This window comes from Aquarana catesbeiana, linkage group LG03 (assembly GCF_042186555.1).
Source record: "Aquarana catesbeiana isolate 2022-GZ linkage group LG03, ASM4218655v1, whole genome shotgun sequence".
NCBI lineage: Eukaryota > Metazoa > Chordata > Amphibia > Anura > Ranidae > Aquarana > Aquarana catesbeiana.
The window spans coordinates 78,067,548-78,094,466 of NC_133326.1; the positions used below are offsets into that span (position 1 = coordinate 78,067,548).

At 44.6% G+C, this 26,919-nt stretch overlaps 2 protein-coding genes across 2 annotated transcripts in view; one reads left to right on the forward strand and one right to left on the reverse strand.

The window, feature by feature from the left end:
* The window catches only part of LOC141133913 (unconventional myosin-Va-like), a 64,454-nt gene extending 59,559 nt beyond the window's left edge, over positions 1-4,895 (reverse strand). The window contains exon 1 of the mRNA XM_073623530.1: positions 4,843-4,895. Within this exon, the coding sequence (XP_073479631.1) occupies positions 4,843-4,895 (53 nt within the window). The remainder of the gene's footprint in view (positions 1-4,842) is intronic.
* A 7,834-nt stretch (positions 4,896-12,729) lies between these two features.
* Positions 12,730-19,280, forward strand: LOC141133914 (protein kinase C delta type-like). Its single transcript, XM_073623531.1, has 7 exons — positions 12,730-12,973; positions 14,234-14,404; positions 14,837-15,009; positions 15,950-16,088; positions 17,070-17,252; positions 17,665-17,796; positions 19,113-19,280. The coding sequence occupies exons 2-7, from the start codon at positions 14,282-14,284 to the stop codon at positions 19,278-19,280; spliced, it is 918 nt and encodes a 305-aa protein (XP_073479632.1). The 5' UTR covers positions 12,730-12,973; positions 14,234-14,281.
* The last annotated feature ends 7,639 nt before the right edge of the window (positions 19,281-26,919 follow it).

A 26,919-nucleotide genomic window follows, 5' to 3' on the forward strand; every position in this document is an offset into this window, starting at 1 on the left:
TCATACATCCAGGTTTTCACTAGGCACTGGTGATGTAGCCAGGTCCTCACAGTTGTCCCCTGAGAAGGTGATGTCCCCAGTGCCCTCCAGGGAGATCTTGAATGATGTCACACGTTTCATAGGAGATCTGATGAGATTTGTATTTCTTCAATAACAAACTGTCAGATCCCGTATGACATGTGTAAAATCAGGAGCAGACGTCACTGGTGGGCTGTACAATCAGGGGGAGAACAGACCATGGAGATGCCGGTAACTATTACAAGTTTATTGATTTAAAAGGGTTAGTTCAAGTTTCAAAAGGAAAAAAAAAAAGCTGAACAGACTCACACTGCCCCCCCATTACATTTAGCTCCTTCAATGATAATCTTCCACTGCCCACACTAGTCAATGCAGCGGTCCAGGCATTTAAAAAACGCACTGATGTGTACCTTCTTTCATCTGGGATGTTGTTCCAGAACAAAGAGGGCCCAGAGAGATGCTCATTGGTCAGTGTGGTCACATACCGGGGCTGACCAATGACTGCTCACCATAGACAAGCTTTACGATGTCGCTGCACTGGTTGGCATGAGTGGCACAGGATGGTTATGGAAGGAGCCAAGTTCAGCGTTTTGCGGGGGTGGGGAGGGGTTTCCTAGTGCACCCTTTCTTCGTTTTGCAAAAAGGTGAACGTAAGCTGGCCATACACTAATAGAATTTTGGTCAAAACATTTCATTTTAAGAACGTTTGTTCAAATTTCAAAATGTTATTGGAGTGAAATTGATGTCAATTTTTTTCTTCAACAAATTTCCAGCAGTGAATGTGGTTTTCATTCAGGAAAGTTTTTTTGTTCCAAAACGGAATGTTGAAAACAAGTGAAATGTTGAAGTCGTTTGGAATTACATTTACCGAATGATTAGATGAATTTTCATACAAATGTTTGTTAGAAAATCTATTTGTGTATGGCCGGATTAACCACTTCCCACCCAAGGACGTCATCTGACATGCTTAGGTTGAAGTAGTGATATCTGAATGATGCTTGCAGCTACGTCATGATGTCACTTTCCGCACTGACAGATGTAAAACACTGCCAGTTTTTTGTCCTGGAAAAAATGTTTTTTGTTTATCTCACGTTTTCCAGGGTAGAGGAGAGATTTGGGGTCTCACTGACCTCCATAAAGAGGACCTGTCATGCTTTATTCCTATTACAAGGGATGTTTATTTTTCTTGTATCAGGAATAAAAATAAATAAATAAATAAATAAATATATATATATATATATATATATATATATATATATATATATATATATATATATATATATATATATATATATATATATATATATATATATATATTTATTTATTTATTTATTTTCTTTTTTTGAACCAAATATGTAAGGTATCACCGCAAACATTAGAGTGAGAGCAATAATTCTAGCACAATACCTCGCACTAACATCATCTTTCACATTATATAAAAATGTAGGTAAATATTGTGTTTTGTTTTTTTTCCCCAAAAAATTGCTTTTAAAAATTGATACGCAAATGCCATGTGAAATTTCAACAATTGCCATTTTATTTGCCAGGGTCTGTGCTAAAAAAAAATATAATGTTTGGGGTTTCTAAATAATTTTTTAGTAAAAAATGATGATGATTTTTACATGTAGGAGAAAAATGCCAGAATTGGCTCGGTATGGAAATGGTTAACCCTCGATTGATAATTTATGATCAGATCTTCCAATTATTGATCCAAATCCAATGACCTCAAATAACTAGAGATTGACTGGAAAGAAATCATTTTTTGAAGTGTGTATGACCACCATTAAGGCTCTGTGTACACAGGACTGAGGAGGTTATGCCGGATCTTCCTGACACCGGTATGGTGTGTATAGTGCATGTGCATAAGTTGGTGGATGTGATGGGGGAGGAGGGGCATTCTTGGACCCCAATGTACCTTCCAGCAGACATACTTGGGGTGTAATGTATGACAATGCAGTAAAGTGTCTTGCGGTGTTTGCCATGTGATAGTACATGGAGCGTTCTTCCATCTCCCTATCCACACAGCGCACTCAGGTCCTCGCTTCTCTCCTTCGTCCCTTAAGTAGACCATACAGTATACAATGTGGTTGTACAATCTTCATCAGATTGTGGTGTATGGACCTGCCTGATCTGATACAATTGAATGGGTTGTTTAAATCTGTACTCCTATTACATAGTTCTGGTAAATATAATGAAGATTGTACAATCACATTGTATAGTGTATGGCCAGCTTTGCACAGAAACGTCATTCACCATGGATACGTATGTGCGCTGTGTGGGCATTAAAGCCCGCCCTCATTGCGGCCACACATGTGCATTACGTGGTCAGCAAGAGGTTAACATTGCGGTGCTGTTTTGTATATAAATTCTGACTTCTTCAGATGTTATAACTTTTCTTCCCCTCTCTGTCTTGTGGCTCCAGAAAACTCACAACTGTACTCTCAGCTTTGCTCCCTACCCACACATGCACAGTAAATTCTCATGGAAAGCTAAGCTGGAAGAGAAAGCAGACTGTGCATGCGTGGGTAGAGCATGAAGCTGAGTGTGCATTTGTGAGTTCTTGGGGCGCACAACCAAAGCTGGGTACATTCTGCCATCTGCAGGACAGAGAGGAGAGGACAGTCCCCTTCCAGCCCAGGTACCACTGTCACCTACCAGGTCCAGTTCCAATGTCACTGTACCCCGGTCTGGCCGCACACTGCCACTGCAGAACACCGAGTTCTCTTAATGCTGCCAGACATAGGAAGAAGGATTCTCAACAAAGTTCCTATACGCTACAGCATATGTCAGAGCCATATACATGTGTAGCAGGAATGTGCCTATGTACAACACTACGGCATATGTCACAGCCATTTACATGCATAACAGCAATGTGCTATTGTACAACAGTATGGCATGTGTCACAGCCATATACATGTATAGTAGGAATATGCCATTGTACAGCGCTATGACATATGACAGAGCCATATCCGTGAGTAGCAGGAATGTGCCATAGTACAATGGTACAGCATATGTCAGAGCCATATACTGTACATGTATAACAGGAATGTGCAATTGTACAGCGCTATGACATATGTCTGAGCCATATCCGTGAGTAGCAGGAATGTGTGACTGTACAATGCTATGGCATATGTCAGAGCCATATCCATGTATAGCAGCAATGTGCCATGGTACGGCATATGTCAGAGCCATATACTGTACATGTATAGCAGGAACGAGCCATTATACAATGCTACAGCATATGTCAGAGCCAAATACATTTATAGAAGCAATGTGTTATTGTACAGCGCTACAGAATGTCGGAGGCAAGTCTAAAATATAGCTGATGATTGCCTACATCCCTTAAATACATGTATATGGAACAAGGACTCTCCTAAATGGGACTTTACATGGCAACAGATAATATTACCCAAATTAATTGCAATTAGGAGTATATTGTTTGTAAAAATCTTTTAAAGTACTTTATTAACCACTTGCCAACCAGCCACAGTATATACTGTATACTGGGGCAGGCCGGCTCTCCTGCCTAACCAGATGTACCTGTACATCGGTCTATACATGTTAAACTGCAGGTACGCGCGCCTGCTGCACCCTGCGGGAGAGCGCCGGCGGCTCATGCGGACTCGATGTCCGCCGGCGCCCCGCAATCGCGGTACACAGAGGCAGAACAGGGATCTGCCTATGTAAATAAGGCGGATCCCCATTCTGTCAGAGGACATCATGGAGATCTGCTGTTCCCAGTGATCAGGAACAGCGATCTCTGTGATGTTCCAGTAAGCCCATCCCCCATACAGTTAAAACACACCCAGGGAACACAGTTAACCCCTTGATCGCCCATTTGCGTTAACCCTTTACCTGCCAGTGTCGTTTATACATCGATCTGAATTTTTATAGCACTGATCAATGTAATAATGTCACTGGTCCCAAAAAAGTGTCACTTGGGGTCAGATTTGTCCGCCACAATGTTTGCTTATAGCGCAAAAAATAAAAACCGCAGAGGTGATCAAATACCACCAAAAGAAATCTCTATTTTTGGGAAAAAAAGGACATCAATTTTGTTTGGGTACAGCATCGCACGACCACACAATTGTCAGTTAAACTGACGCAGTGCCGTATCGCAAAAAATGGCCTGGTCATTAAAGGGGGTAAAACATTCTGGGGCTGAAGTGGTTAATGTCACAACAATGGTTTTAAAAAACACATACAACACATGGTAGAGATGGCTATTCATACATACACTTCCAACTTGAAAGCATCAGAGTGCCTAATGCAATGCACATCCAATGCGTTTTAAAAATAACTTTCATAGTCTTCTTCTTCAGGGGTGTATATAGAAGCAAGTAGTAATATTCTATAATAAAAACATATCAACAAATTGTTCAAGAAACTGCTAAAAGTAAAATATATTACAAATCTATAAGCTTTTTTTGTATGTATTAACTGTATATATGGCTGGTACATGTTTGGAGGTTGAAGAAATAGCCATAGTAAAAACAAAGGAAAGTATAGGTAATGTCCTCCAGTTACCAGTAGGGGGCACAGGGGGCCGGGGCAATCAGCCTGAACTCCACTGGGGTCGGTTAGAATCAGAAGAGTGAAAAAAAAGTGCTGTTTGGACATAAAGATTCCAAAATCACTAGTGAGCCGTTATATATCTTAAAACATGTATAATGAATGAATAGAAATATAGGTAAATAAATATGTCTAACCTTGGAGGGATTAATATTGTAGTAGCAAAGTGGTTGTAAACCCACAAAAAAAAAAAAAAAAAAAAAAAAAAAACTGCAAGACAATGACATAGCAATATCATTATGAAATACTAACCTTAGATCGAAGCCCCCACAGCGGTCCCAGTACACAGCTCGGGCCGGCGACATTTCCCCCGGAGTAACTTCCGCGTATCGCGGCTCCGATAAAAGTGGATTGTAAGGGTTTACAACCACTTTAATATAAATGCTGCATCTTATAAAGTATATGTGGTATATGTAGTTCACAGCGAGGCATCTGAGTCTTTTTAAGGGAGAGAATTCTTAGGCCTCATGTACACTGCTGCTGGTAAACGAACGTTTAGGAGCATTTGGGCATTTTCAGCTTCTCCTGAACTCTCCTCTATGTTATCTTATCAGTACATGTACACAGAGTCGTTTACAGTAGTTTCTAGGCAGTACAGTTAGAAGAATTTTTTTTTAACGCAAAAAAAGGGTTAAGACGGATGTTCAGAGGCATTTCAAACGCCAAATGCCTGTAACAGCTTGTAAATGCTGCTAAATGCGGTAACTCGCGTTTAGCAGCATTTCATTTACAGACTTTTTTCATTTTAACAAAAAAAAAAATTTTTTTTTAAATAGATTATTTATATATATATATGCACGTACCTCCTCGATTTTCATTTCGCAGGTGTAAATAATTACAGGTGGATGGGTAGCTGAATATATCTCATAGAGGGGACCCAGACAGACCTAGAAAGCAGAATAAAAAAAAAAAAACTGCCAAGATGTCTTAGACACGGACATATACATTCAGCAAGGAGAGGCTTATCTAGTTTTCACAGGCAGCTAGCATGTCACTGCTCTGCTGGTTGGAGGGCAAATGGACAGAGAGAAGAAAAAAAAAAAAAGAAAAAAATAATCTTGATTTTGCAAAGAATTGTGGGAAAAAATTACAACTTCAAAAAACTCACAATGTCTCTTACTAAATACCTTGGAATGCCTACTTTCCAAAAAGGGGTAATTTCAGGGGCATTTGTACTTTCCTGGCATGTTAGGGTCTCAAGAAATGAGATAGGCCGTCAGTACTTCGGGTGTGATAAATTTACAGAGATTGGCACCACAGCTTGTAGACTCTATAACTTTCACAAAGACCAAATAATATACACCAATTTGGGTTATTTTTACCAAAGATATGTAGCAGTATAAATGTTGGCCAAAATTTATGTAGAAAAATTACTAATTTTCAAAATTTTATAACAGAAATGAAGAAAAATGCATTTTTTTTTTACAGAATTTTCAGTCTTTTTCTTTTATAGCGCAATAAAAAAAAACCCACCGGTGATTAAATACCACCAAAAGAAAGCTCTATTTGTGTGAAAAAAAGGACAAAAATTTCATATGGGTACAGTGTTGCATGACTGAGTAATTGTCATTCAAAATGTGAGCACCGAAAGCTGAAAATTGGTCTGATTAGGAAGGGGTTTAACCACTTCGCGCCCGCGCTATAGCCGAAAGTGCAGCGCCAATTGCCAGGAGGGCGTCCCTGGACGTACTCCTGTTTACTTCCACGAGGCGCGCTCCCGCGGGCGCACATTGGGGAAATTCTGTACTGGCTATGTCAGCCAGTCACAGATCGCTGTAAATGGCCAATCACAGCCAATCACAGCGGCCGTTTACAGCGCGATCAGAGCTTCCAATGAGAGATGATCTCATATGTAAACACATAAGATCATCTCTCATCGCCGACTCTCCCTCCTCACACAGAGACAGCGTGTGAAGAGGGAGAGCTAACAGCTGCAGCGTGAGAGTCAGAAAAACAAAAACAAAAAACGGAAAATTAAAAGTGCCCAGAGTACCTGTCAGTGCCATCTGTCCCCACTGCCATCTGTCCACAGTGCCACCTGTCAGTGCCACCTGTCCCCACTGCCACCTGTCAGTGCCATCTGTCCCCACTGCCACCTGTCAGTGCCATCTGTCCCCACTGCCACGTATAAGTGCCATCTGTCCCCACTGCCACGTATAAGTGCCATCTGTCCCCACTGCCACGTATAAGTGCCATCTGTCCCCACTGCTACGTATAAGTGCCATCTGTCATCAGTGCCACCTGTCAGTGTCACTTGCCATCTGTTATCAGTGTCATGTTGCCACGTATCAGTGCCATCTGTCATCAGTGCCAGGTATTAGTGCCATCCTGTCATCAGTGCCACGTATCAGTGCCATCTGTCATTGTCCTGGTGCTCCAGGGGCTTCGAAATGTAATAGGTAATCAACAAGTTAGATGTGTAATTTTTGCTCCTAGAACACGTGATGGTGCTCCCTGCATGTTGGGCCTCTCTATGTGGCTAGGCTGTGAAAAAGTCCCACACATGTCGTATCGTAATACTCAGGAGGAGTAGCAGAATGTATTTTGGGGTGTCATTTGTGGTATACACATACCATGTGAGAGAAATAACTTATTACAATGACAATTTTGTGGGAAAGAAACAAAATCTTCATTTTGCAAAGAATTGTGGGAAAAAAATGACATCAAAAACCTCACCATGCATTTTACTAGGGCTGCAACGGATCGTCACCGACCCGTGATCCGAACGGTTCAACCTGCTCGGATTGGCACACATGCGCTCCGCGGAGCGCGCCGCTGCCTCGGCCTAGCTCAGGAGCGGCGGCCATCTTGGTACACCCGGCGGCCGTTTACCACATGATCGCTCCGTCAAATGACATGACCCTGGTTCTGCTCTCCCCTCTGTGTACTGATCTGTACAGTGGAGGGGAGAGATCGGATGGCAGCAGTGCCAATACGCTGCCATACCCTGACAAATTCCCTGCAAATGTATTATTACAGTGGGGGAGACTGTGGATACTATTACAGTGGGGGAGACTGTGGATATTACAGTGGGGGAGATTTTTTTTGTTTTTCCGAAAATGATTCGTACCGTGACTCCTGATCCGAGGAACGATCCGAACTGTGAGTTTTTTGATCCGTTGCACCCCTACATCTTACTAAATACCTTGGAATGTCTACTTTCAAAAAAAGGGGTCATTTGGGGGGTATTTGTACTTTCCTGACTTGTTCGGGTCACAAGAAATGAGATAGGTGTGCAATATACATATATTGTTATTACACAGAATTTGCAGTGTCATTATTCAATTTTATTATTTTGTACTATATTTATTGTTTTCATTTGCACAGTGGTCTGATGTACTTATTAATGTACTCTTAATATTAAGCTTTGCTTGGATTCAGTCACTTTTTGGATTATTTGATGATAACCCCTGTTTTTTGGATGTGTGAGGCCCATTAGCGATTTAGAAATAGGGAAACCTACACCCAATTTTTGTTGTAGCAATGGTTTATTATAACCTTTGGTACACAATATGATGGTAGATTAATTGTTTTTGACACAATTATCATTTGGATTTTCTTTTAGAATTTCCATTTACGTGGTTTTACATTATTATCATAATAACTATTTCACACCATCTATATTGTATTTTTGCACACTTTTTTTGGATTTAGCGCCACATTACCTATTATTTTGTCAGATATTTTTTGGTGTGGGAACACCTTTGGGGTGGCGGCTTTATCATTGTATTATATATTTTTTTATATTTTAGTTTGTGGATTGCGCACCAGTACTCACTATTACTAAGAAATGAGATAGGCCACCAGTACATCAGGTGTGATCAATTTTTTTATGATTTGAACCACAGCTTGTAGACTCTATAACTTTCACACAGACTAAATAATATCCACTAATTTGGATTATTTTTACCAAAGATATGTAGCAGTATAAATTGTGGCCAAAATTTATGAAGAAAAATAATTTGCTAAATTTTATCACAGAAACTAAGAAAAATGTGTTTTTTTCCTAAATTTTTGGTCTTTTTTAATTTATTGTGCAAAAAATTAAAAACCCAGAGGTAATCAAATATCACCAAAAGAAAGCTCTATTTGTATGAAAAAAAGGACAAAAAATTCATTTGGTTACAGTATTACATGACTGAGTAATTGTCATTCAAAGTGTGAGAGCACTGAAAGCTGAAAATTGGTCTGGGCAGGAGGGGGATTAAGTGCCCAGTAGGCAAGTGGTTAAACCCTCAGAAGCTCACTATGGCAGGGTCCATGTTGATTGAAAAACTTACAATTAACATATGCACAATGGCACATATATGTAAAATTTGTAAGTGTTGTGTACTGGATCCAGCCGATGTTGCAAATAAAAATAAATAAATAGAGTAGAATATGTCAGTTAATGTAGAATGATTTGTGATTGTACAACACTACAGAATATGTCAGAGGAGGTGAATGGCACCTGGAAGGAAATTTGAACTAATTTGCATAATAACCGTCACATTTGCTGTCCAGTAATGCTGCAGGTATTTTGCTAATTTGCATAATAACTGTCACATCTGCTGTTCAGTAATGTTGCAGGGATTTGGCTAATTTGCATAATAACTGTCACATCTGCTGTCCAGTAATGTTGCAGGGATTTTGCTCATTTGCATAATAACTGCCACCCAGCCAGTTGCCGCGGCAACACATGTTCAGTGATGATGTCATAGTGAGACCTACCTGATAAACAGCTGCTCACGATGCCACTCTGACACTTCTAACTAGAAGCTTGCAGAGTACAGACGTGTTTTCAGTTGCTCCATTTCAGAGTTGGTGAATTATTCATTTTGTTATATAGAACATAATATAATATATATTAGAGGAAAGACTCTAGGAGGAATAGAGCGGTTTGTTTATATTTATATTTTAAAAAAAGATAAGAAATAAAAAATAAAATGGTGAGACAGATCCGTAAGAGGAAGGAGCCTTTTGCTCCAATCTCCCAGAGGCAACTTAGGGAATCTAAGGAGGAGGAAGAAGAAGTCAGCAGAGTTGAGAACGTCTGCTGTTCAACATCTAATAATTCAGATATGAGCACCAGAAAGAGGCGCAGAGAGAAAGTATCTGATAGCACTAGAGAGGAAGGACGGGGCTCTGTGGAGGGGAATGGTGCAACCCCAAGGAAGCAGAACAAATATGACAGCCCTGCAGAGACAGGACAGAGCTCTGCACAGCAGAGAGGAAAGGAGAGGGAATATACTGAAGAGCCTGAATGTGAGAGTCCTGTGTTGAAGAAGAGGACAGTACAGAGCTCTTCAGAGGAGGATGACGATACTACAAGGAAGCAGAGCAAATATGACAGCCCTGCAGAGACAGGACAGAGCTCTGCACAGCAGGGAGGAAAGAAGAGGAAATATACTGAAGAGCCTGAATGTGAGAGTCCTGTGGTGAAGAAGAGGACAGTACAGAGCTCTTCAGAGGAGGGTGACGATACTACAAGGAAGCAGAGCAAATATGACAGCGCTGCAGAGACAGGACAGAGCTCTGCACAGCAGGGAGGAAAGAAGAGGAAATATACTGAAGAGCCTGAATGTGAGAGTCCTGTGACCAAGAAGAGGAAAGTACAGAGCTCTTCAGAGGAGGGCGACGATACTAAAAGGAAGCAGAGCAAATATGACAGCGCTGCAGAGACAGGACAGAGCTCTGCACAGCAGAGAGGAAAGAAGAGGAAATATACTGAAGAGCCTGAATGTGAGAGTCCTGTGACCAAGAAGAGGAAAGTACAGAGCTCTTCAGAGGAGGATGACGATACTACAAGGAAGCAGAGCAAATATGACAGCGCTGCAGAGACAGGACAGAGCTCTGCACAGCAGGGAGGAAAGAAGAGGACATTTCCTGCAGAGACTGAATGTGAGAGTCCTGTGGTGAAGAAGAGGACATTACAGAGCTCTTCAGAGGAGAATGGTGAGACACCGAGCAGAAATTACACCGCAGAACAGAGAGGCAAGAAGAGGAAATCTACTGAAGAGACTGAATGTGAGAGTCCTGTGACGAAGAAAGGAAGAACAGACAAAGCAGGTAAGTGTTATAACGATGGATTATTATATAGTACATGGGGAAGGAGGGAGGGGAAGGCATTTCTCCACCAACTTCAACATTAGTTAAAATTAACTCAAACAGCAAAGATTTTCTTTGTTATCGGGAAGATTTTGAAACGTTAAAGTGGAACTCTGGCCAAAATGAATAATGACATACATGATACAGGCTGTCAGTAGATCACAGTCTTTGCTTTCCCGAGTTCCATCTTTTACATAGATTATCACCTGGTGATCCGGCCAGTAAGTCTGTGGTTCAGCTTTTTTTTTAACAGACCAAGCTGTCCAGCAAAGATGCCAGTTGAAAGGGTCATAAAGGAGCTAGCAGGAAGGGGTAAAGGGACCCTGTAAAAACAATACAGGGGCTCCAATTGCTGACCTTTTCTTAATGGCTCATGGTCCAGGCCTGACATCAATGCTGGCTTTCTATCAGGTCAGAAATGGAGAGTTTTTATTTATTTCTAATCCTGGCATGAAGATTGGTGAGATGGCAGTCAGATCCCAAGTATACCAGGGAGGGGCGCTGTTTGAATAGGATCTGGTTTCCCTTGTGGCAGAGGAATTGGCTATCGATTTGACATTTGTTTAACTGATTTAGGATACTTTCACAGTGAGGCGCTTTACAAGCGATATAGCGCTAAAAATAGCGCCTGTAAAGCGCCTCTCCTATTACTCCAATGTGAAAGCCCACTGGAGCGGTGCGCTGGCAGGACGCTAAAAGAAGTCCTGCAAGCAGAATCTTTGAGGCGCTTTAGGAGCGGTGTTTACACTGCTCCTAAAGCGCCCTTGCCTATAGAAATCAATGGGCAGCGCTGGCGAAGCTGCACTTTTAAACTTTTTCGGCCGCTAGTGACGGTTAAAGGCACCCCACTAGTGGCCAAAAAGTGCTGGTAAAACTACGGTAAATCACTGCTAAAAATAGCGGCACTTTACCACCAATACCCGCCTGTCCCAGTGTGAAAGTGCCCTACATGCAAAACAGAATGATCAGTTCTAGCTGGAGTAAGATGTTTTTGTTTGCTGTACTCTGTTTTAGCAGTTCTTTCTGTTTTGGAGCCTTCAATTCCTGTAACATGATTGGTGATGGGGTAATAAATGTAATTTCTTTCTTTCTCTAGGAGTTAGCGGAACGACATTGACTCACAGCAAAAAAAGAAAAGAACGTGAAACGGCCTCCCTGGGTCCAGACGACTTCATCTTCCATAAGATACTTGGAGAAGGAGGCTTTGGGAAGGTAAGTGATCGAAGATTACTAAGGAAACTATAAACACTGGGGGGGGACACAATATGACCCTCCGCACAGAAGACTGTACACCATGTGCAGCATAAACATGTACACTCAGCTAAGTCTGCGGGGAGAAGGATTGGAATGAAGTCCTCAGCAAGACTATCTGTACACCCTTGCCCCCCACCACTGCAAGGGTTAAATGATCATTTTAAGTCAACACTGAAAAATAAAAAACACATAGATCTCCACACACCTACATGAGTTGAACTACAATAATTTTATTGCCTATAAAAAGGGATATACATAGAAAAAAGCACCATACTAGGGGAGGGAATAGGTCTGCAGACTGTGGGATCTGTTTATCCCCTCCCATTTGTGAGGGTTTTTTTCTAAACATTATTTACACACTCATGTAGGTGTGTGGAGATCTATTTGTTTTTTATTTTTCTGTGTTGACTAATTCTAATTTTTGATCACACCCTCCGAAATCCATTCGGTGAGTGCTACGATTTCAAATAGGCGGGATTCCCATTTTGCTCTCTCTGCATGTTAAATGCTCATTTTGCCTAGGGGGAGGTGAATACGGCGAGATCATTAACTTATTAATCCAGACATCTCAAGTCTCCCGCGAGCCGCGGGAACCTCCCGCATTTGGTTGCGGGCTCCCAGACACCCGCGAATGCAGGGCGATCTCCTGGCTGCACCTGTCACTCAGCCACAGACAGACAGAGCAGCCCGAGTGGCCGAATAGAGTACGGCCGCTCTGTCTGTGGCTGAGTCAGGGACGGGCTGGGCTGGGGTGCAGGAACGTTAGTGCTGTGAGCGGACATCTGTCCTGTCACAGTGCTGTTCCCTGCTTCTGAGCTGACAGTCTGTGTCCCTTTAGAGCAAAGCCGAATGGAAGAGGGTGGATCCGCTTTGCCTCCTCCAGCCCCCTTTCTCACTGTGCCCGCCCACACTCTGGGCAGCCAGTGTGCTGCGTCTGAATAGGACGTGTGGATGGGAACATTTAAAATAAGAGGACATTTTATACTGTTAGGGATGCTCTGGATGCTGATGACTGAGCCTTGTGCTGGGTCCTTCCTTCCAAGTAGATGAGCTGTGACCGGCCTCCCCACCCCCCCTTTCCTGCTCGCTCCCAATCCCCCCCTGCAGGTGAGGAGGTTTCTTTCAGTACCTGGTCCTGTGTACTATGATGTGGGCTCACACTGGTGTGCTGCAGTGAGTGTTGGTGATCTCACTGTCTTCCTGCATGTTACCCCCCCAGTCAAATGCAGCCTCACCATGCCATGAATTGCAGCCTCACTGTGCCCATGAATTGCAGCCTCACTGTGCCCATGAATTGCAGCCGCACTATACCCATCAAATGCAGCCACTGTGACCCCCGACGCATTTAACCAGCATCCCCCTTGCCCGCTCGCTGTCTGAGTGGCACTTACCCCATCTCGGTGGCGTGTCAGGCAGCGGATGACGGCGGTGAGCTGTGGGATGGGCAGCGGGTCAGGGAGCAGCTCCTGTGTTCTCCATGCTTTTCCTCCTGCTAGATGTCCAATAGGAGCGCCTGACCTTTCAGCAAATCAGGTGATGGGTATCAGACCCGCACTTCCTGATTGCCGGAGAGGCGGTTCAGTGTTAGAAAAGCAAATATTCATTTGCTTTTCTAACACACCTGGGTGGTCTCCAAGCACAATGCTCTGCGCGAAGCGTCACCTCCCTGAAAGGAGTTTGAAACTTCCCTGAAATGGGTTTTTGCAGGTCGGGATGTCTGTTAGTCACGTCAATGGCAGCCAGCACTCTCCTTCGCTTCCCATGGCCCTCAACGTCCTTCCATATAATGCAGGACTCCTGGATCTGCACTATATGGGATGAGATCAGAGAGCTACAACCGGCCAGGCAATGGGAAGACACTTCGGAGGGAGTGGTCATGCAGTGCGGGGGAGGCCTGCGGGAGTAAGGAATACAGTAAATACAGTACATTACCTTATTCATTATCCCCAAGGTACAATGAGCAACTAACCCTTGTAGCGCAGAGGGTGACCCCACTGCAAGGGAACATTGTAATGGGGAGTGTCACACTGTGCCTGGCAGTGCAGCAACCAGTCAGAATCCACCTCGTCTGACTTCTGCTGAGTGAATTCTGATGCTTATAAATCAGCCTCCTGTGGTGAATAAGGCTGACAAAGTTTTTGTGTACAGAACACATATGGCAGTCGGTTATATTTCATCAAATGGCAAAACCAACAGGACAGAAGTAATGAAAGATAATTAGGCATAGAACATGAGGATTGTATAATAATGATATTCAGCTAGAGTGCATGGAAAAGATGTATTAACTGTCTCTCTCCTACAGGTGGTGCTGGCGACACACCGTGACAGCGGACTACTGGTGGCTGTGAAAATGGCCCACAAGAGGCAGCCAATTAGGGAGAACCCAGACAGGGTGCTAAATGAGCGCATAGCCATGGAGAAGGCTGCGGGCAGTCTTTTCTGCGCCCATGCTTATGCCACATTCCAGACGGAGGTAAGTCTAAGGTTGGAAAAGTTAAAAAGTCAGAATTATCAAATGAACAGCATATATAAAATGTAACATACAGGAGCACAAACATTGCTTGAATCCAGGATGAGATTAATCAGATGTAGAAGACATATGTATTTACAGCAACCGCTGGAAAGTGAGATGCTATACATGAGATAGATAGATAGATAGATAGATAGATAGATAGATAGATAGATAGATAGAGAGATAGAGAGATAGAGAGATAGAGAGATAGAGAGATAGAGAGATAGAGAGATAGAGAGATAGAGAGATAGATAGATAGATAGATAGATAGATAGATAGATAGATAGATAGATAGATAGATAGTTTTGGTAGAAAATTGTGACATGTTAGTTACTTTCATTTGGACCTTTTAACTGAAATTCATTTTCTGACCTGTCTGTATTCTTTTTCCAGAATTACTTATTCTATGTTATGGACTATATGAGAGGAGGAGATCTGCCTGACGCATTGGAGGCAAGTGGCATAATTGAGCCCACTGACACAATGGACCTCCCCACACTCAAACTCGTGGCAGCGGAGCTCGTGTGTGGTCTGGAGTACCTGCATTCCAGAGGCATCGTTCACAGGTAAATATAACATTCTTCAATCATTTTACCCCAACCCCCGATGAATGAATGGTTCAGTTGCTGTTCCATTCATTCCCTATTCATGGGTTATTACAATTCTTCTCCTTTCTCTGATGTAAGCAGAAGGGATTGGCAATGTGGTCATCACAGCGATCGCAAGGTACTGAGCTGTTCAGATCAGCTCTGCACACTGTGTCTGTGTACTGAGCTGTACAAGCATGGCTCGCTACACAGTGGTTAGAGGGCGCAACAGCTGCCCAAAGGCATTGTTAATAAATGCCCAGTAGTGGTCTGTACGTGGTTAAAGCGGGATTCCGGCCGTAAAAAAAAAAAAGTAAAAGTCAGCAGCTACAAACACTGTAGCTGCTGACTTTAAATAAATACTTACCTGTCCTGGGTGCCCACGATGTCGGCCGCCCGAGGCCGACCCCTCCCTCGGCACCGCCATCCTAGGTAAGGGAAATAGGCAGTGGAGCCTTGAGGCTTCACTGCCAGTTCCCTACTGTGCTCGCGCGAGCGGCACTCTGAATGGCCCCGTGGTGTTCTCGGAACACACACAGTTCCCAGAAGACAACAGGGCCGCTCACCGAGGAGCATAACACGCCGCAGAATAGGAAGACTGCCTAGCAACAAGGGTTTAGGCAAGTTTAAACTTTTTTTTTTTTTTTTCAAATTTTTTTTTTTTTTTTTTTTTTTTTTTTTAGGATTTTTGGTGAATTTTTTTTTCAGGGTGGTCCTCCACTTTAATGACAGCACAGCTCATTTAGTGCAATCAGTTCATGAAAGAATCGACTGTTTCCTGAATTGTATCAAGCTCTGCATGGACTGTGCTAGAAAAGGGAGCTTTGGTATTGTCGATCCCTCTGTGGATCAGTAATATTGGGGTATATGGGGGATAATTGTCTGAAATGCAGAAATGACACTTATTTTCTCTCCACAGGGACATAAAGAATGATAACATTCTTGTAGACAGCACCGGTCATGTAAAGATCGCGGACTTCGGCTTGGCAGTATTAAACGTGTTTGGATACAACATGGTGACAGAATACTTTGGACGTATGTTTAATGCGGCTCCAGAAGTAAGTTAAAAAATAATTTTTTCTACTTTTCTAATATGCTCATGTACATAGCAATTATATATCATATTAGTCCTAAAGAAACCTGTATAAATCTGTCAATAAAGGACCAGATTGGGCCTGTCCAGAATTAAAGAGAACCTGTGTATGAAGTGCAACTATGAACCAGATTAGGCCTAGATGATAGAAAACCAATATACACAGTATAATTATTGACCAGAATAAAAAGAGAACCTGTCAGCTTGGCCTTTACCAGTCTCAACTGAGGGTCGCATCTGGCACTAAAGAAAGGCACCGACTCCCAGCAGCAGTGCTAGTTCCATGGCTGGCATGTCCGTATGTGTGGCCTGCCCTGGAACTAGCACCACTTTTGGAAGTTGAATAATCAGAGCTTTCAGCACTGATAGGAAGTTGGGACAAGTTTAATGCACAGGGATAGGTTCTCTCTAACGTGCCAATAACCGGGCGAGAAATAACTGCTTTATCTGGACTATAGAAAGCTCAGATTTGATTGTGTTCTGGGATGGGAAGTTTCGCTCGGGAGTCATCCAGCCCTGGGGGACCCTGTCCAGTTACCATCCAGCCCTGGGGGACCCTGTCCAGTTACCATCCAGCCCTGGGGGACCCTGTCCAGTTACCTTCCAGCCCTGGGAGACCCATATCTTTGCTCAGGATTAGTTAAAATCCATATATGATGTATCACTGATATCATTATTAATATAAATATGTCAGGATAAAAATTACTCTTGCCAATTTGGCAAGGGTCAGAGAATTGTACTTATAGCTCTGTGTGCACAGACAGTGAATCTGGACAGTGTGTAATGGCTTGTTTATGTCGGCTCCACATAGAAGTTGGATGATTCTAAATAACCTAAATTATACATTTTAATGAAAACTTCTGGGTGGAACCTTGTTCTAAATGATGCTGCTTTCCAGTCTGATTTGTCATTCTAATCCTACTCTCTCTCTCTGATTTTCTCACAGATGTTGTTCAAAGTTCCGTATGATGGAGCCGTGGATTACTTTGCATTGGGGATCTTACTATTTGACCTGGCATTTAATCGATTTGCCTTTCCAGAGAGTTTGACTGAGGCACGAGCTATAAAGTATGATGTGCCACGCTACCCAAAGGGCGCTGACCCCGACGTCAAGGACCTTCTGGAAAAGGTACGTAGTGACAGTCCAAGCGGGACAGGGAAAGTAGACATATAGGCTCAGCCAAGGAGCCAGTGTGCTTTATAAATACGATTTGAACTTAACTAGCTTTGGGACTCTGAACAAAAGTGAAGCCCCGTTCAATCTAATGATCGTTAAAAAAAAAAAAGAAAAAAAAAAAAAAAAGTGTCATGTGACGGCACTCCCGTCCTATGATCATGCATTCTTTGCAGCATTATGCAGAGAACACACCGTAGACTCCACATTGCGCTCAATTTATTAACAGAATGTACATTACCAGCGCCATGTGGAATATTTCCTGCGATGTGCGGAGAGTGAAGGCCACAGGACTGTATAAATAGACTTCTTAGCAATGTTATGCCATAGCTGTCATCTTATGTTTTTCTATTTTCTTCCCCCACAGCTCCTGTGTAAAGATCCATGCAGACGCAATGATTTCATTGCCGACATACAAGATCACCCATTTTTCAACGGCATAAACTGGAAGGAAGTGGAAGCGGGGGAGGCACGCCCTCCTTTTTTCGTACAACGGAAGGTAAGTAAAAAAATCTGAGCAGTTTGTATACGGTCCACCAACCTGTCACTGTACACAGCTGTGACCAATCATGACACTTTTAGCGGGGGTGTTTATAGAGGAGACAATGACATTTGTGAGAGTTGTGCTTCTAGAGGAATTCCAAGCTAAACCCTAACTAATCTTAAAAATGTCCCCTCCCCCAACATCTATTGATTAACCTATGTAAAAAAGATGTATATACTTGCCTATCAGGCTGCTCCAATCTGGTCAGGTGATCTGACTTCCTTGTGTCAGCCAGAAAAAGCAGCTGCAAGGGAGAGGAGATAGTGCCGGTGTCTTGCTGAAAAAGTTCCCCCGGCGGACAAGGACCCCCCCTGTACTGCGCATGCACTGCGCTTGCGCAGTACGAACGGCCTGCGCAGTACAGGGGAGTCCTGATCCGCCGGGGGGAACTTTCTCGGCAGAACACCGGCAGTGGCTGGAATGCCTAGGAGTGGTGACATCACCCATAGACTCATATGGCCCAATAGTTTTTAGTGCTCCCTGCTCTCCCCTGCAGCTGCTACTGGCTGACACAGTGAAGCAGGATCACCTAAAAATAGGCAAATAGATATAGATTATATATATATAGATATAGATATAGATATATCTCTTTCTATCACATGTAATTCAGTATAAGTGTTAGGAGAGGAGAATCTGAATATTCAGACTTCATTTATTCTAATTGTGCAGCATTTTCATTTGCCATCTTAGCTTTACCTTGAATCTGACTCACCAGTTTGAGAGTCTCAGGGAAGGACTTACATTTCACGGCCACAGGGTTCTTTTATTTGATGCAGTTATGCACTCAAGAACTGGGAGACACTGGGGTTGATTTACTAAAGGCAAATATACTGTGTACGGCAAGCGCAGTTGCTCTAGTTCTAAGGGAAAGCTCTGCTGATTTCTATTATCCAATCATGTGCAACCAAAAACACTGTTTGTTTTATTTTTGTTGCATGCAGTCAAGTGTTCTTTGCAAAGTTTACCTCATTTACTAAGCTCTGGAGCAAGTGCATTTGCAGTGCACAGTATATTTGCCTTATTGCCTGACTCAATCTGGAGACTCAGGAGAAGTGAGATTAGGGGACAAATATAAACTATTCAGAAGTGAGTTTGCACAATTCTAATAGTGACAATCCTTATCTTTGCTTATGCACAGTGGTGACTGGTATCTGACATTTCAGTCCTATGGACTTGAATGGCCCACACATGGGCAGATGGTCCCCAAAGGTCATAAAGGCATTTCTTCTAATAAGTGGTGGATCTCATGGCTCTCTCTCTTTCTTTTTTAGAGCTTCAGAAACTTCACAAGAGAGAGGATAAAACCGGAAGACCTGATGAACAACATTGATTGTGACGGAGACCCTATTGAACCTTCAATTTCAGCTGAGGAACAGCAGCTGTATAATGGCTTTTCCTTTGTCAGTGACACATGGAAAGCCATCCAGAAGCTGAAATGAAGCCAAACACACCAGGTTGTTGGGATCTGGGTAGAGGTGAGGGGGTTGTGCTAGGAAGGTTATTTTAGGGGGGGGGGGGGGTGCAAGGAGATAGGATTAGGGAGGGTTTGTGCTATGGAGGTGATTTAGGAAGGTTTGTGCTAGGAGGGGGGCCTAGCGCTCTTTCTAAATCATCTATAACCATGTGCCAGAATGGGAATTTGAGTAAAGGTGGGTTGGCTGTGCTAGGAGGAGGTATTATGGGGGTTGTGCTAGGAGGGTTATTTTGGGGGGAGGTGAAAGGAGGAGGAATAGGGTGGGCTGTGCTAGGAGATAGGAGTAGGGAGGGTTTGTGCTATGGAGGTGATTTAGGAAGGTTTGTGCTAGGAGGGGGGCCTAGCGCTCTTTCTAAATCATCTATAACCATGTGCCAGAATGGGAATTTGAGTAAAGGTGGGTTGGCTGTGCTAGGAGGAGGTATTATGGGGGTTGTGCTAGGAGGGTTATTTTGGGGGGAGGTGAAAGGAGGAGGAATAGGGTGGGCTGTGCTAGGAGATAGGAGTAGGGAGGGTTTGTGCTATGGAGGTGATTTAGGAAGGTTTGTGCTAGGAGGGGGGCCTAGCGCTCTTTCTAAATCATCTATAACCATGTGCCAGAATGGGAATTTGAGTAGAGGTGGGTTGGTTGTGCTAGAAGGAGGTATTATGGGGGTTGTGCTAGGAGGGTTATTTTGGGGGGAGGTGAAAGGAGGAGGAATAGGGTGGGCTGTGCTAGGAGATGGGATTAGGGAGGGTTTGTGCTATGGAGGTGATTTAGGAAGGTTTGTGCTAGGAGGGGGGCCTAGCGCTCTTTCTAAATCATCTATAACCATGTGCCAGAATGGGAATTTGAGTAGAGGTGGGTTGGTTGTGCTAGGAGGAGGTATTGGGGGGGTTGTGCTAGGAGGGTTATTTTGGGGGGAGGTGAAAGGAGGAGGAATAGGGTGGGCTGTGCTAGGAGATGGGATTAGGGAGGGTTTGTGCTAGGGAGGTGATTTGGGAAGGTTTGTGCTAGGTGGGGGGCCTAGCACCCTTCCCAAACCATCTACAGCCATGTGCTAGAAGGGAAATTTGGGTAGAGGTGGGTGGGTTGTACTAGGAGGAGGGATTGGGGGGGCTGTGCTAGGAGGAGGGATAAGGTGGTCTGTGCTAGGAGACAGGATTAGGGAGGGTTTGTGCTAGGAAGGTGATTTGGAAGGGTTTGTGCTAGGTGGGGGGCCTAGCACCCTTTCCAAACCATCTACAGCCATGTGCTAGAAGGGAAATTTGGGTAGAGGTGGGTGGGTTGTACTAGGAGGAGGGATTGGGGGGCTGTGCTAGGAGGAGGGATAAGGTGGTCTGTGCTAGGAGACAGGATTAGGGAGGGTTTATGCTAGGAAGGTGATTTGGAAGGGTTTGTGCTAGGTGGGGGGCCTAGCACCCTTTCCAAACCATCTACAGCCATGTGCTAGACGGGAAATTTGGGTAGAGGTGGGTGGGTTGTGCTAGGAGGAGGTATTAGGGGAGTTGTTGTAGAAGTGAGGATTAGGGGAGCTGTTCCAGGAGAAGTAATTAAGGTTATTAATGGGGGTTGGGGGGTGCTAGGAGGAGGGATAGGTTGGGCTGTGCTAGGAGACAAGATTAGGGAGGGTTTGTGCTAGGAAGGTTCATATGAACTTGGTGTTGAGTTATTCACTTTACGGTCAACACAGAGGACAAGGGGGCAGTCTTTACGTCTAGAGAAAAAGAGATTTCATTTCCAAATACGGAAAGGTCTCTTCACAGTAAGAGCTGTGAAAATGTGGAATAGACTCCCTCCAGAGGTGGTTCTGGCCAGCTCAGAAGATTGCTTTAAGAAAGGCCTGGATACTTTCCCAAATGTACATAATATAACTGGGTACTAACATTTATAGGTAAAGTTGATCCAGGGAAATTCCGATTGCACTTTGGGGGATCAGGAAGGAATTTTTTCCCCTGCTGTAGCAATTTGGAGCATGCTCTGCTGGGGTTTTTCGCCTTCCTCTGGATCAACTGTGGGTATAGAATTGGGTAAATGGGATTGTACAATATTTTTTATTTTTATGGTTGAACTAGATGGACTTGTGTCTTTTTTCAACCTGACTAACTATGTAAAAGTGTGATAGCACGAAAAGCTGAAAATTGGCCTGGGCAGGAAGGAGGTAAAAGCGTCCAGTTGGCAAGTGGTTAAAATGGATGTTAATCCAATTGCCTCCAATTAACCACTTGAGGTCCGGGCCATAGCCGAATGACGGCTACAGCGCGGACCTCAATCTCCGGGAGGACGTCATATGACGTCCTCCCCTATGCACGCGCACCGCGCGCACCCTGCAGGGCGCGCGGTGTGCGCGCTGTGATCACCGAGTCACGGAGACTCGGATGATCACAGATCCGAGTAAGGGGCCGTTCCCGGCCCCTTACCATGTGATCAGCTGTCAGCCAATGACAGCTGGTCACATGATGTAAACAAAAGCTCAGTGATCGGTTTCGTTTTCTCCTCACGCTGACAGCGTGAGGAGGAAAAAAAAGCCGATCACCGGCTTATGTCAAAGGGACATCGGTCCCGAAGAGGAAGGAGGCACAGATGCCTCATCTGTGCCTTCAAGTGCCATCTGCCAGTGCCCACAAGTGCCACCTATTAAAGCCCACAAGTGTCATCTGCCAGTGCCCACAAGTGCCACCTATTAAAGCCCACAAGTGCCACCTATTAAAGCCCACAAGTGCCACCTATCAATGCCCACAAGTGCCACCTACTAGTGCCACCTAGCAGTGCTGCCATCAATCAGTGCCCAACACTGCCACCCATCAGTGCCCATAACCACCACCCATCAGTGCCCATCACAGCCACCTATCGGTGCCCATCAGTGCCGCCTCATCAGCGTACATCAACGAAGGAGAAAAATTAACTGTTTGCAAAAATTGATAAGAAAATATTAAAAAAATATAATTTTTTTTTTAAATTCTGTCTTTCAATTTTTTTAACAAAAAATAAAAACCGTAGAGGTGATCAAATACCATCAAAAGAAAGCTCTATTTGTGGGAAAAAAATGATAAAAATTTCATTTGGGTACCGTGTTGTATGATCGCGCAATTGTCATTCAAAGTGGGACAGCGCTGAAAGCTGAAAATTGGTCTGGACAGGAGGGGGGTTTAAGTGCCCAGTAAGCAAGTGGTTAATCAGGCACATCGTACATGGTTCCCTAAGCATTGCAGCATCTTATTTTTTTTTTTTGTGTAAATACCTTTTAACTAGCCTTTTTTAGCTCTGCCACTTGTCCTGTTTCATCTTTATATCCAAGCTGAGGGAGCTGAGTAGGAGGGACACAGATTCCTTCTGATGTATGCAAGATACGTCAGAAGAGGAATCTCTTATCTTCCTCCCTGTGGCCATCAATGCTGTGTGTACAAGTGTGTGGTGTGTAGTGATAGGGCTGTCAGTGTGTAGTGATCGGGTAGTCAGTGTGTTGGAACAGCTATATGGGAAAACTGGAGGCTGGTACTTTTTTTTAGGCGTGTGTTGGACTGGCTATAAGGGGAGGTCGGAGGCCAGTATTTTTTTTAGGCGTGTGTTGGACTGGTTATAAGGGGAGGTCGGAGGCTTGAGGGGCGTGGCTGGGAGTGTAGGAGATCATCTTTCTCAATCCAGACTACGGTGTTGACAGGAAGAAGGAGGGGGAGCTGAAAACAGGCAGAGGAAAGGGGAGACCTGCGGATGATGCAGAAACGCATTTAGACTGCGGTATCTTGGCTCAGCAGCCATGATAATTGTGGTCTGTTCTCAGGGGGGAAGACAGGAGCTGTCAGGATTAAACAGGTATTGTAAGAAATACAGAGAAGTAATGCAAAAAAGCAAAAGTACCATGCTGCAGCTGGCACATTAAAGAGACAGGAGCAGCATATTTTTTTGGGGGGGTTAAACGCTTTAACAAGGCAAGAAGCGTTTGATTTAACCACTTGCCGACCGTAGGATGTCCACAGCAGGCAGTATGAAAATTTTCAGCCAATGATTCCCTTTAATACAGAAGTAATTTATGTGGCTAAATACCCCCTTCCCACCACCTTTCCCGGGCTCTGCCGTCCGATCACGTAGCCTCGGAGCAATGCTGCACAGAACAGAGAGAGAGGAACTGACACTGTTCCTCCCTCTTTGTGATACCGGAAACAGGAAGCAATTAGTATGTCGTCACTTCCGGTTCCACCTCTGTTTTCCTGGCCGTTAGCAGCCGATAAGACCGATTTGTGTCTGATCAGCTGTATTGGAGGCCAGAGGAGAAATTTGTGGGTCTAATGGACCCTAGATCTCTCCATAAAGAGGACCTGTCACGGCCCATGCTGTCACAAGGGATGTTGTTCATCCCTTGTAATAGAGCCCTTGCCCTTCCATGTGCTCCTTGCTGTGAAGGCAGTTATAGGTGGGGGCAGGGGCCCATTTGTTTGTCCTGGTGTAAAATATGGTCCGGGGACACACTGTACACCTTTGCTGCCACTGTGCTCTTGCTGGGTGTCCAGTGTGCTCCTGTTCATTTAAGGGGAATTGGGCTGCCTTCAGGCTCACCTGCCCCTCATCTATCCATTTAATGCATGTGCTTCCATTGTGGAGACGCTTATAAATTCAGTAGCGATAGGTCTGCAAGCATAAACAGGGTGCCGTGAAGAGGCCTTGCAGCTTATGCATGCGTTTAGCAAATGCGTGCTAACTAAACCCCTGTTTTTAACGCAGACTGTTGGACAGGTTAATTTGGTCAGTTGAGAAAGAAAACAAAATGAGTGTAGCGTTAAATCAATCTTAAATGTCCAACATAGAGACAATATAGTCCAAGAGCTGGTAAACCTCTAGGTACGAATTAGAAGAAAGTCCTCCATATTTGTGTGGCTCCTAATAGATGATAGTCCATAGAAATTAAGTGACTTCACGTGTGGAACATATCAATGGGTGCATATCAATGATATGTTCCACACATGAAGTCACTTAATTTCTATGGACTATCATCTATTAGGAGCCACACAAATTTGGGAGGACTTTCTTCTAATTCGTACCTAGAGGTTTACCAGCTCTTGGACTATATTGTCTCTATGTTGGACATTTAAGATTGTTTTAGCGCTACACTCATTTTGTTTTCTTTCCTATATGCACATATCCTACTGGCCGTGTTAGCTGCTTATTCTCTTTCCTTAGGGCAGCGCAGAATAATTTGGCATACTTTCTTCTCTGTAATTTGGTCAGTTGGCAGACTGGTTGGTGAGTTGAGCTATGGAACGTTCTGTTTTTGTCTTTCATGTGATAGCCCTTCCATGTGCTCCTTGCTGTGAAGGCCAGTTATAGGTGGGGGCAGGGGCCATTTGTTTGTTACTGGTGTATATTTGGTCTGGGGACACACTGTATACCTTTGCTGCCATTGTGCTCTTGCTGGGTTTCCAGTGTGCTCCTGTTCCTTTAAGGGGGATTGGGCTGCCTCCAGGCCCACCTGCCCCTCATCTATTCATTTAACCACTTAAGGACCGCCTCACGCCGATGTACGTCGGCAAGGCGGCACGGGCAGGCAAAATCACGTACATGTACGTGATTTGCCTCCCGCGGGTGGGGGGTCCGATCGGACTCCCCCCGGGGCGGTCCTGTTTTGTCCCCCGGCGATCGGAGATGAGGGGGAGGCCATCCGTTCGTGGCCCCCCCCCACGCAATCGCCGCCGGCCAATGGGAACATTCCTTTGCTGCTGTATGCTAAACAGCAGCAAAGGAAATGATGTCATCTCTCCTCGGCTCGGTATTTTCCGTTCCGGCGCCAAGGAGAGAAGACTGCACTGTGAGTGAAAACACACACACACACACACACACACACACACAGTAGAACATGCCAGGCACACAAAACACCCCGATCCACCTGATCGCCGCCCGATCACCCCCCCCGCCGTCACAAACTGACACCAAGCAGTTTTTTTTGTTTTTTTTTCTGATTACTGCATAGTGTCAGTTTGTGACAGTTACAGGACAGTCTTGTTAGGACAGTTAGGGTTAGCCCCCTTTAGGTCTAGGGTGCCCCCCTAACCCCCCTAATAAAGTTTTAACCCCTTGATCACCCCCTGTCGCCATTGTCACTAAGCGATCATTTTTCTAATCGCTGTATTAGTGTTGCTGGTGACGCTAGTTAGGGACGTAAATATTTAGGTTCGCCGTCAACGTTTTTTTGCATCAGGGACCCCCATATATTACCTAATAAATGTTTTAACCCCTTGATTGCCCCCTAGTTAACCCTTTCACCACTGATCACCATATAAGTGTTACGGGTGACGCTGGTTAGTTTGTTTATTTTTTATAGTGTCAGGGCACCCGCCGTTTATTACCGAATAAAGGTTTAGCCCCCTGATCGCCCGGAGGTGATATGCGTCGCCCCCAGGCAGCGTCAGATTAGCGCCAGTACCGCTAACACCCACGCACGCAGCATACGCCTTCCTTAGTGGTATAGTATCTGAACGGATCAATATCTGATCCGATCAGATCTATACTAGCGTCCCCAGCAGTTTAGGGTTCCCAAAAACGCAGTGTTAGCGGGATCACCCCAGATACCTGCTAGCACCTGCGTTTTGCCCCTCCGCCCGGCCCAGCCCACCCAAGTGGTGCAGTATCGATCGATCACTGTCACTTACAAAACACTAAACGTATAACTGCAGCGTTCGCAGAGTCAGGCCTGATCCTTGCGATCGCTAACAGTTTTTTTGGTAGCATTTTGGTAAACTGGCAAGCACCAGCCCCAGGCAGCGTCAGGTTAGCACCAGTACCGCTAACACCCACGCACGCAGCATACGCCTCCCTTAGTGGTATAGTATCTGAACGGATCAATATCTGATCCGATCAGATCTATACTAGCGTCCCCAGCAGTTTAGGGTTCCCAAAAACGCAGTGTTAGCGGGATCAGCCCAGATACCTGCTAGCACCTGCGTTTTGCCCCTCCGCCCGGCCCAGCCCAGCCCACCCAAGTGCAGTATCGATGGATCACTGTCACTTACAAAACACTAAATGCATAACTGCAGTGTTCGCAGAGTCAGGCCTGATCCCTGCGATCGCTAACAGTTTTTTTAGTAGCATTTTGGTGAACTGGCAAGCACCAGCCCCAGGCAGCGTCAGGTTAGCGCCAGTACCACTAACACCCACGCACGCAGCATACACCTCCCTTAGTGGTATAGTATCTGAACGGATCAATATCTGATCTGATCAGATCTATACTAGCGTCCCCAGCAGTTTAGGGTTCCCAAAAACGCAGTGTTAGTGGGATCAGCCCAGATACCTGCTAGCACCTGCGTTTTGCCCCTCCGCCCGGCCCAGCCCACCCAAGTGCAGTATCAATCGATCACTGTCACTTACAAAACACTAAACGCATAACTGCAGCGTTCGCAGAGTCAGGCCTGATCCCTGCGATCGCTAACAGTTTTTTTGGTAGCTTTTTATTGAACTGGCAAGCACCAGCGGCCTAGTACACCCCAGTCGTAGTCAAACCAGTACTGCAGTAACACTTGGTGACGTGGCGAGTCCCATAAGTGCAGTTCAAGCTGGTGAGGTGGCAAGCACAAGTAGTATCCCGCTGCCACCAAGAAGACAAACACAGGCCCGTCGTGCCCATAATGCCCTTCCT